This window comes from Mus pahari, chromosome 14, assembly GCF_900095145.1.
Source record: "Mus pahari chromosome 14, PAHARI_EIJ_v1.1, whole genome shotgun sequence".
Lineage (NCBI taxonomy): Eukaryota > Metazoa > Chordata > Mammalia > Rodentia > Muridae > Mus > Mus pahari.
Window position 1 is genome coordinate 68,037,817 of NC_034603.1, and position 10,922 is coordinate 68,048,738.

A 10,922-nucleotide genomic window follows, 5' to 3' on the forward strand; every position below is an offset into this window, starting at 1 on the left:
TGAAAAGGACCCTGCGTGGGGGGCCCCCCTGGACACCCCGAGACGCCCGTGTCCCTCGCGCAGGCGGGCGGCCCCGGAGACATAGTGCCCGCAAAGGCGGTGACGGCGGTGCGCCCACTCATCATGGTGAGCGCAGCGCGCGCGTGGGTGCCGGGACGGGAGATAGGCTAACTGAAAGCGAGAGTCTTGGGGATGCATGGGCAGAAGTAGCTTGCACATGAGGACACCAGGTTCCGGAGTTGAAGTCCAACCTCTGGGTCCTCCAAGGCAGCCCGAAGGCAAGGGGAGCTGGGAAGTTTTGGGGGGAGTCTCAGTGTCTTTGGAGAAGAAAATATCGCCGCAGGGAAGTGAAAGTCGATGCTCCTAGGCGACACCAGCTGGCAAATGGGTCTGGGCCCCAGGGGTAGCACCAGAGAGTCGAGGGCTGTTGTGGAGCCCGCGCTGGGAGTGGGTTCCTGCTCAAGGTTATAGAGAAGCCAGAAGCCAGCTAAATTCTCAGGGTGCACACCAAAGGCGGAAGCCAGTGTAGACGACAATTGAAACCGCTATTTCTTGTTGTTTTTGTCAGAGAGATGCTGCTAACACACAGCAGAGTCGGGGGCAAAGATCTCTGAATACAGGTGCCCTGTGCCCCCTAGTCCTACAGATTGGGGGAGGGTGCGCACTGAGAGAGTAGAGGAGGAGGTGGTTGTGAATGATGTCCTTTGTCCAGTGCCCTCCTGCCCTGCCCCCCACCAGCCCTCTGTGGGACCATTGTCCCCCTATTCCCAGACAAGGGAGTATTATCTGTTGGTGCCATTGTTGGGTGGAGGGAGGCGGTCTTTGGGTCACCATCCCCTGCCCTCACCCTCCTCTGCACACTCAGAGAGCCAAGGCAGCTGTGGCTTTGCCCATACATAGAGCCTCAGGCCTCCGAACAGGACATCCTGAAGAGGGGCCAAGAATATATAAGTTAGGGCTGACAGGGAGCCCCAGGCACTTGCTGCCCTTGCATGCCCTGCCACCAAGGTGTTCTGAGGCGGAGCAGAGCGTGATCCTTGGAGCCAGAAGAGTAAGAGTTTAGATAGCTTCAGAAAGATTCCCTCTACCCGTACAACCCAGCTGGAGATACTGAAGGAACTACTTCGAGGAAGAAAATCCACCATTCCCCTCTGGGGAAAGCATCCATCATTCAAGGGTGCTTTAAGCTAGGCTTGGGGATTCCTGAACCGACAACCGGTCCCCCTCTGGAAGAACTGGGCCAGAGACTAGGGTGTGGTGCTTGTGGGCTGGCTTTGAGGAGCCAGGGGGGCTGACATCTTCTCTTCCCTTCTTACACAGAACACAAACTTTGCCCGAAAAAGCCACACATTCCTGCCCAAGCTCTTCTTCAGAAAAATGTCATCCTCAGGAGCTAAGGACAAGCCAGAGCTGCAATTCCCTTTCCTTCAAGATGAGGACACGGTGGCTACTCTGCACGAGTGCAAGACCTTGTTCATCCTGCGAGGCCTGCCGGGCAGCGGCAAGTCCACTCTGGCTCGGCTCATCCTGGAGAAGTACCACAATGGCACCAAGATGGTGTCCGCTGATGCTTACAAGATCATTCCTGGCTCTCGGGCAGACTTCTCCGAGGCATACAAGCGGCTGGACGAGGACCTGGCTGGCTACTGCCGCCGGGACATCAGGGTTCTTGTGCTTGATGACACCAACCATGAGCGGGAGCGACTAGATCAGCTTTTTGAAATGGCAGACCAGTACCAGTACCAGGTGGTGCTGGTGGAGCCCAAGACAGCGTGGCGACTAGACTGTGCCCAGCTCAAGGAGAAGAACCAGTGGCAGCTGTCGGCCGATGACCTGAAGAAGCTGAAGCCCGGACTGGAGAAGGACTTTCTGCCACTCTACTTTGGCTGGTTCCTGACCAAAAAGAGTTCTGAGACCCTCCGAAAAGCTGGCCAGGTCTTTCTGGAGGAGCTGGGGAATCACAAGGCCTTCAAGAAAGAGCTTCGACACTGTAGGTGGTTGTGGGGAGGGAGCGGGGCAGCTAAAGCCTTGTGCTTTGCCTGTGATGGAGAGCCAGACATCGTGGCTGCTGAGCTCAAAGGATGGGGTTGACGGGTGGAAGATACAGGGAGCAGCTTCTAGGACTAGCCAGGAGCAAGGCTTTAGTGGAGAAGGACATGCCCATAGCTCCTTTCTTGCCCCCCTCCTCCCCCCAGCACCAGGATACCCTCCCCATTTGGCTCTAGACCTCCATCTGAGTCTTGGAGGTGGGAAAACTAATTCTCATCGCCATATCCTCTAACCTCAGCGGAAGGAGACCAAGGCTGTCAGAATAGATAGCTGAATAGATGTTTCCAAGCAGATGAAGTGGAAACCTAAACTGCAAAAAGTAGCAAGGCCAAGCCTGTGTGACTTTCCAGAGGATGGGTCTTGGGCTCCCCCATGGCATCTCAAGCTGTAGAGAACCCGGCTTCATGCCTTCTAGAACATTCTCTCCACATAAGAGACATGCCCAGAAAGGATGTAAGAGTTGCCACCTGTACCTGGGTAGGAGCCAGGAGGATTCTTTCCTGGCAAGGGCTGTTGGCTCCAATGAGTGGATAGCCTGGGGTAGGGAAGAGTGTCCCACGGTGGTTGAGTCTTGGGTGTTTTGTGTTGTTTTGTTGGAGACAGAGTCTATGTAGCCTTCCATGGCTGGCCTGGAACTCACTCCATCCATCAGGCTGGTCTCTGACTTGCAGTAATTCTCCTGCCTTTACCTTCCCCAGTACTGGAGAGACAGGCACTCTCAATTTTAGCTGGTCTGCAAACAAACCCCTTCATTCTGTTGTTTGACTGCTCAGAGGCAAACAGGTCCTTCGTGCCCTTGTGAGTTCTCAGAAAACTTGTTTCTGGGTTCCTAAGGCTCAAACTCTTACAGGGAAGACGTTGGTTGGGAGCCAGCCCACTTTTTGTATAGGGTAAGGGGCAACGCTAAAGGCCAGGGCTTGTGGCCAGAGCCGGTAGTGCTGGCTCGGGCACGATTACTGTTTGATGCTGGCTTTGGCCACAAACACCAGAAGGCTTTTCTGCTCGGAGTGTGACAGGGGACATCAGAGACAATAACAGGGCGTGCTCAGAATAGAGGACCCCTTGAAGCGTTAGCTTTTGGGAAGGAATGGAAAAGCTAGAGTCGGAATTCAGCCACCAAGCTTGGCCTCTGTTTGGAAGCTCAGCTTTGACATCCTGCTCCTCAGCCACTGTCCCACTGTCCCCAGGTCCCTTCCTGTTCCAGGCCCTTGGCTTGCTCTCCTCCACGCATGCCTGCAGGGCATGTGGGGTCAGTCACCCCTGGGTGAAATGGTTGCTGTAAATCTCAGAGGCCCTGAGGAATTTGGGGGTATGGCAACTGGAACTGTCACAGTGGACTGACCGCGTGTCCCAGGTGGCTAGTAAGTGGCAGGATGGCTTTCGTTTCCCCGTGTACCACCTTTCCCTGCTTTCCCTTGTCCTTGGCTTGTATTGCCTAGCCCTATGTTACATATGCCTGAGAACTCAGGTAGAGATGTGAAGCTCTATATGCTGTAATGCCAGCATGGTTTAGTTTGTTCCCTGTCCAACATTAAACCCAGGACCCTATGCATGCTGGGCAAGGACCCCAGCTGCCTTCTCCCCCCTCCCACTTCCCCCCCCACCTTGAGAACTCCAGATCTTCCTGCATCTATTTTCCTGGAGCTAGGATTACATGTGTATGTCACCATGCTTGCTTTACGCGGTGCCAGTACTGGGGACTCAACCTGGTGCGTTGGTGCAGGCCAGGCCAGCATTCTGCCCACTGACCTTCGTCTCCAGCTAGCAAATAAACGATGCACAGCAGAGCCGCCCGAGAACGTCTTAGTGATGGCCCTGGTTTTGGCCTGCAGTTTCCAAGATAGGTGTTGGTAGGCCCAGCTCCCCACCTTTGACCGGACCCTTTTCTCTTTTGCAGTTATTTCTGGGGACGAACCCAAGGAGAAGCTTGAGCTAGTCAGCTACTTCGGAAAGAGACCTCCAGGCGTGCTGCACTGTACAACCAAATTCTGTGACTACGGGAAGGCTGCCGGGGCGGAGGAATACGCCCAACAGGAGGTGAGTCCTCCTGCCCCAGGGATGCCCTGGTGGAGGTGGGAAGGGTAGGTGGGTTGGAGTACCTCCTGGAACTGCAGTGTAGAGCGGAGACATCACACAGTGGTTGGAGAAGTGTGGCCTCCAGTCTTTGGTGTAGTCTGTACTCTTCTGATAGCCTCTCTTAGGGCCTCATGAGTCCCATCTCTACCCAGGGCCTGCCGAAGGGCCTTCTCCTTGACATAGATTTATGGAGAATGCCAGGCTGCAGCAGGTTCATGTTCTGGCTTCTCAAACCCCTGTTAAGTCCCAGAGTCTCAAATGCTAAGAGTCCTGTGCCCCAGGGAGCCTGTTCTACTGGCCTTGCTTCAGAGGGAGTGGCTCAGGATATTGAGCCACCTATTCCTGCACCAGAGCACAGCCCATGGCCAGATACAGGCATGTTGCCTACTTCCTAACTTCCTTTACCACGGCCTTCTCCGCAGCCACTCACCTGCTTGCTTACTGGCCAATCCCCGGGGGAAATGGCAGCTAAGGGCCCGCCGTTCATAGCCTTGTCCGCCGTGTTCTCAAAGCCTAGTCTAGTGCCATGGCTGAATTATGTACTGTCGCTCCTTCCTACTGTCCTACTGTCCGCTCACTAAGCACCTGCCACATACCGCTGCTGGAACAGAAGTTCATGAACAAAAAGATTTTACAGTTGGGTCACATGAACTCACAGAAGGGGGTCAGGTGTGGCTGGAGGTGACCAGACAGTAGACCACGGTGTGTTGGTGGAGGGAGCTGTGGAGCAACAGTAGTTGTTGATCCAGTCTCTTCACCTACCACTCTGTCAATCCTGTTTGCTTGGAGGTAGGCGCTAGTGTCCCCTCTCTCTTCCAAGTGAACAGCCAAGAAGAGAGGCCAGCAGTACACTCAGAGCCTCAGGCTTAGTAAACGGGGTTTGTATCTGGTGTCTCTCTGAGAGCCTTTTTCCAACCTTAGCTTGAGTGGCTTGTGCTGTGTGTTTATTTGGTCTGCCTTTAAAAAAAGACCCCTGCACACCTTTTACCCCAGCACTCTGGAAGCAGAGGCAGGAGGATCTCTGAGTTGGAGGTCAGCTTGGTCTCCAGGGTGAGTTCCAGGACAGCCAGGGCTACAGAGAAAAACCTTTCTCAAAAACAACACAAAACAAGACCCCCTGCACAGCCACACTCATTTTCCCCCCTGGGGATGGACCACCCTCGGCAGCTTTGCCAGCAGTCCCTCTAACATGGGCCCCCTCCTCTTTCCCCAGGTGGTGAAGAGATCGTATGGCAAGGCCTTCAAACTGTCCATCTCTGCTCTCTTTGTGACACCCAAGACAGCCGGGGCCCAGGTGGTGCTGAATGAGCAGGAGCTGCTGTTGTGGCCAAGTGATCTGGACAAGCCATCTGCCTCCGAGGGCCTGCCCCCAGGGAGCCGAGCTCACGTCACCTTAGGCTGTGCGGCTGACGTGCAGCCAGTGCAGACAGGTCTTGACCTCTTAGATATTTTACAGCAGATGAAGGGGGGCAGCCAAGGTGAGGCAGTGGGTGAGCTACCCCGGGGCAAGCTCTATTCCCTGGGCAAAGGGCGCTGGATGCTGAGCCTGACTAAGAAGATGGAGGTCAAAGCCATCTTCACGGGGTACTATGGGAAGGGCAAACCTGTGCCCATACATGGCAGCCGGAAGGGGGGTGCCATGCAGATCTGCACCATCATCTGAGGGTTCACACCACTCACCACTGTACCATTGCTGTGGACACAGCAACATGCCTTCCACTTGATTTTTAAGATTTTTTTTTTTTTACTCAAAGCTAACGTACCTATAACTTTTTAGGAGCCTGTAAAATAACCACCAGTTCCTTGTGCCCACTCTCTTCCCCTTAATACTCAGCTCTTAAAACACAGGCGGGTAGGCAGACAAAGATACCATTCAGGAACCTGGACCAGAGGTGGTGATAAAAGGGCTGGGTCATTGGGCCTGCAGTGGCATCTGCCCAGATGCATCCAGGAACTTGTTAACCCTCCCTTAGCCCCTGCCCATCCAAAGCTGGGCACACACACCTCAGAGCTGCCACACGCTAGGGACAAATGCTACTGCCACAGGAAAACGGTGGTAGCTTAGAGAGGGGTCAGATCCCTGGGTGCCAGTCTTAATCACTATCGCTAGAGCCCTTAGGGAGGCTTGGGCTACATAGTGGGCTGTAAAAGGGGCTTACCTCTCACCTTTGGTCATTCCTAAGTCCCTATCTCCTTCACACTGTAACTAGGGTAATGGTGTGATCACTAGGGGAGAAAATGGAATTACCAGAAGCCACATCTCTGGTTTCGGTCCGGCCATCTACAGCAGCATGTCTCTGCTGTGTGGACGGAGGCCAAGGTCAGATGCCTTGAGAAGCTCCAGCTTTGCTTTCTGCCCAGCCCATCTTGCCTCCATGGTGCCTCTGGTCTCCTCTAAAGGAGGGTGGTAGGTACCAAGAACCAGTGGAGGGGACCCTGAGCTGGCAAGAGTAAGCCCCATCTCCCGCTCTGGTAAAGTCTGGCTCCTGGAGCACCTCACTCTGCCTTCTGCTCAGTAACAGGACCTTGCTAGTTGGGTTGTCACCCGAGAATCTGGGATTTATGCTCCTACCCTCCGCCTGTGTTGCCCACCTCAGCAATCACTAAGACTGATACTGAAATAAATCATGTTAATCCCAGCTGTGTGCTGTCACTCTTGGCCTTCTCTGTCCAGCTCAGTCTTCCCTGGGGTTAGGGCTGCGGACATTAAGACTAGCTTTGTCCCACAGCTTGGGGCCATCGGTCCTGTCTCCCTTCTGCTGGCTGGGCACAGCTGTGACGAGGCCGGGCAGAGCAACAGTGTTGGCTTTCATGAAGCAGAAAGGAGAGGCTGGCTTCAGACTCATAGAGAAGGTGGGGGTTGGCTGGGAGCCAGAAACTTGGAGCACAAAGCCTTTATCTGACAGCTAAGGCGACCGACGGCATGCAGGTGGCCGTGCCCCAAAGACTGCTCAGCAAGGCACAGAGTTCCCAGCCTGGACTTTGTGGGGCACTTGGGCAAGGCAACCTTGCTCCTCACACCCAACAGTAGACCTTCAGCAGTCCCTCCTGCCGCTCTGGTTCAAGGCCTCTCTGTCACTAGGTATCTGTGCCATCAGCTTATTGCCTCTTGTGTCTGCACAGAACAGCAACTTAGCTAAGTAGCATGCAGATAGATCCCTTCATGTTGCCTCATGTAAGCAGGAAGAAGCCAGTCATGCATTTGCAGACAACAGTTTGAACCTTAAGCCAGCAAAGGCCTGACACCGGGAGCTGCCTGCCACGCTTTCAAAGAGCAGAATTTTTTTTTTTTTTGGTTTTTCGAGACAGGTTTCTCTGTGTAGCCCTGGCTGTCCTGGAACTCAGAAATCCGCCTGCCTCTGCCTCCTGAGTGCTGGGATTAAAGGCGTGCCACCACTGTCCAGCAGGAGTAGAATTTTGTCCTCGTGTCCATATCCCTCAAGCCTCCAGTGCCTTGCTATAGGAGCAGGACAATGTAGTGGCTCATACCTTAATCCCAGCACTGGAGAGGGCTGAGGCAGGAGGACTGCTCTAGTCTAAGCCTACATAGTGAGAACGAACAAACATACACACACACCTGGTGCCTATGTTCTTGGATGAACCTCAGGTACAGAGCAGCCACCAAAGCCAAGGACCAAAGAACGGTCAAAACATTTTATTCTTTTTCTTTTTTAATAAAGTTAAACAATACAACAAAAATTCACAAGCTGCCTCCCTGTCTACCCCTGGCTTCCCTCCCTCCCTAGTCCTCAGCACTGGCTCCCTTTCCTTCACCCCTCATACAGACACAGGGCACCCAACTGAGAAAACGAAACTGCTCTAAGTACACAAGGACATGATGGAGGAAGTGAACTGTCCACACTCATGGTTAAACCAAGCAAGTCTGCATTTTCTGGGTTCTAAGGAGTTGGCCTTCATTAGCCAAACTGAAAGTAGAAATTCCCTGGGCCAGATGCTGAAAGGAAAAAGAAAGGCTTGTTAGTTGGCTCTGTGGTTATACCAAAGTCTTAGAGAGCAGCTTAACCCAAACAGACTCCAAGGGTATCAACTAGCCTGAGCCTTGAGCACAAGGGCCAGCATGCAAGGCGAGCGTCCTACCACTGGGCACAAGTGCGCTTTGTGTGCAGCTTCTCGACACCCTTGCTCTTATGGAGAAGGCACGATACCACGGGGCTTGGTGACGTTTCTCTGACCCTGCTAACTGCACTGAGAATGGTCCCAGGAAAAATAAACCCAGGAGCCTCATCAGCCACACAAGCATAGACGCCTGTCCTGCTGAACAAGGATCCAGCTGTCTCCACACAGATTCCCCAGGGGCTGCCTGAGTGAGGGGTCTGTCACCTGGGAGCTTCTAAGAGCAGCAGGCGTACCACACCTACCTTCAAAGCTGAAGCCCCCAGGACCACCGAAGAATGCCTTGAAGATGTTGTTTGCATCGAAATCTGGTGAGAAACATGGAAAGGGCAAAGAAGGGGAAAATCAGAAAGCTCTGAGGGAGCAGACGCAGACTTCTAAGGCTCACTCTGCTCTTCCTTTTCGGTCTAGATGTTAGGGAGCCTATCCCCATGTCAGCCCAGGCAGAACCTGCCGATCCTGCTTCTGGGATGTGTTCCCTTCCAGGTGAAGTCTACAAGGAAAGCGTCCCCTGCCTCTGACTGGGCTTCTTACCTAGGAATGCCATTGGCATCATGCCTTGCTATAATGCTGGGGCTGTATTGAGAAGGCTCTAATTCAGTGTTACCAAAGTCACGCACCAGTCCTGGAGATCCTGACTCTTTAGTCCAGGTCACAACAGTTCTGATGGCTCCTGCTCTAGCTCTTTTTTTTTTTAACATCCTATTGGCTTATGTCACTGGCTGAGTACTTACAGACCTCTCCTCTGGAGTGTCCCAACTCAGCTGCCCAGAGGGCAGAAGCCGTGGTAGCTACAATGGGGGCTTTTCTGGTGCTTTAGAAAAAACCTTTTACAGGGACCATTCTCATTGCAGATGCCCAAACCAACTCACCGCCCATATTCATGCCCTCCTCATCCAAGTCCTGGCCACTGTCGTAACGAGTCTTTTTCTTGGGATCAGAGAGAATGGTAAAGGCCTCTCCCACTTCCTTAAACTTCTTCTCCTCCTCCTTCTGAACTTCGGCACTGGCCCCACTGTGCCGATCTAGAGGATTCAGTGAAACCAGGGACACAGGAAAACAAAGTCTATTATTGTCCAAGTTTGGAATGTGGCACCTCCCACAGCCTGTAGGACAGGGAGCCCAGCGCCCCCTTCTTCCCACTGCATCTGCGCTGTGGGTTCTGCTGCACCTCCTCCAGCGCTCACCTGGATGGTGCATCAAGGCCCGTTTCCGGTAAGCTTTCTTGATCTCGTCCTCAGAGGCATTCTTGTCCACTCCCAGGATCTTGTAGTAATCTTTCCTCTTGCTCTTCTTCAGTTCCAGCTGTGCATTCTTAAGGAGCTGTTTGTGTTCTGGAGGGAGAAAGGCAGCCATCAACAGACAGCCCAGCTGCCTGGAGGGTAGAAACTTTGGTAACCACAATGGGCTCTTTTGGTGCTTTCTTCTGAATATATAGGAAGTGAGACTAACATGGAAGGAGCGAGAGCCAGAACACAGGTGCCTGAGCCCCTCCCAGCACCTGTTGGCTGCTTCCAGGCCAGTGAGCAGATGGAACGGTCCCAAGTGCTGCGACCAACAACCGACATTTAACATTAAGGCCGAGAAGACCACAGCCCCCTGAACACCACGTCTCTGCCCCTTTGTCCTCATACCTTTTGTTTTCTCCGTCTGATATACTTTTTCATAGTCCCGCACGGCTTCTTCAAACTGCTCTGTGTCCATGTAACTGAGAAGGAAGTACAGTTTAATACAGCACTCAGACATAAATAGTAACATAAAGAGTAACGGCCTGGGGGACCTTCTAGGGAGAAGTTATGGCTCATGCAAGAGAGACACACTTCTGGTAGGATGGTTCATCAAACAGCAGAATCCCTTATCTAAAGAAGATGAATGAACTCTCAGTCTTCAAGGCAAAACAGCTTCCTGGCACTTGTACCCAACCAGCAGTCCCCTGTTCTAAGCAGGCAAGGGCTAAGGAAAAGTTCTCAGTGTCATAGCGCTGCCCAACAGCAAAGACACTGTGACGGCACCTATTTGACTGCTCTGGACTGAAACACAAGAGGAAATGACCATGTGAGACAAACTGCTATGAAAGAGCTGTCATCTTCAGTGGCAGGCATGCAGGGCCAGCTCCAACCAAGGCTACAAGTGGGGTTAGATGAGCCACTAGAAGGACCGAGGTCAGGGTGGGAGCCGCTGGCAATGCCTCCACTAAGGTCAGTCAATCTCAGAGGCATAGGTGAGACAGGAGAAGGGACTCCCAGCACAGTCTTGCTTCTATTTCCCTAGCACAAAAGCAAAGAGGAAACTCGACCAAAATGGGAAGAGTGACTGGAACTGGCAGAGTACCAGAACTTTGGAAGTGCTGTTTCCCACAGAACAAAGCGGTATTCTAACCATGTGATGGCACCAAGTCTGATCTCCCCATCTAACAGACATGACATCTGCTAAGGACGGGCAGAGTCAGCACAGTGCAGCCAGTTGCTACACCAGCAAGGTGGTCCACACTTCCATCACACTAGCCCATCTTAACGCGCATCAGCTTTGGCGACCAGGGCAGGAAGACTGATACCAATGCTCACTGAATTTCTGGAAATACATTCATTCATCTTTGATTTTTTTTTTCTTTCTTTTTCGAGACAGGGTTTCTCTGTATAGCCCTGGCTGTCCTGGAATTCACT

At 53.0% G+C, this 10,922-nt stretch overlaps 2 protein-coding genes across 3 annotated transcripts in view; one reads left to right on the top strand and one right to left on the bottom strand.

Moving 5' to 3' along the window:
• Cnp (2',3'-cyclic nucleotide 3' phosphodiesterase) lies at window positions 1–6,784 on the top strand. 2 transcript variants are annotated; one of them, XM_021213255.2, is made up of 4 exons: window positions 1–126; window positions 1,321–1,990; window positions 3,947–4,086; window positions 5,339–6,784. In XM_021213255.2, the coding sequence occupies exons 1-4, from the start codon at window positions 124–126 to the stop codon at window positions 5,786–5,788; spliced, it is 1,263 nt and encodes a 420-aa protein (XP_021068914.1). In that variant the 5' UTR covers window positions 1–123; the 3' UTR covers window positions 5,789–6,784. The 2 variants fall into 2 exon arrangements, with proteins under 2 accessions (XP_021068914.1, XP_029402545.1); XM_029546685.1 differs by lacking the exon at window positions 1–126 and adding an exon at window positions 895–1,051.
• A 962-nt stretch (window positions 6,785–7,746) lies between these two features.
• The window catches only part of Dnajc7 (DnaJ heat shock protein family (Hsp40) member C7), a 37,641-nt gene continuing 34,465 nt past the window's right edge, over window positions 7,747–10,922 (bottom strand). Inside the window, exons 10-14 of the mRNA XM_021211508.2 lie at window positions 9,894–9,967; window positions 9,447–9,593; window positions 9,132–9,284; window positions 8,505–8,567; window positions 7,747–8,080 (exon numbers count right to left, since the gene is read on the bottom strand). Coding sequence (XP_021067167.1) covers window positions 8,043–8,080; window positions 8,505–8,567; window positions 9,132–9,284; window positions 9,447–9,593; window positions 9,894–9,967 — 475 coding nt within the window. The 3' untranslated portion in view covers window positions 7,747–8,042. The remainder of the gene's footprint in view (window positions 8,081–8,504; window positions 8,568–9,131; window positions 9,285–9,446; window positions 9,594–9,893; window positions 9,968–10,922) is intronic.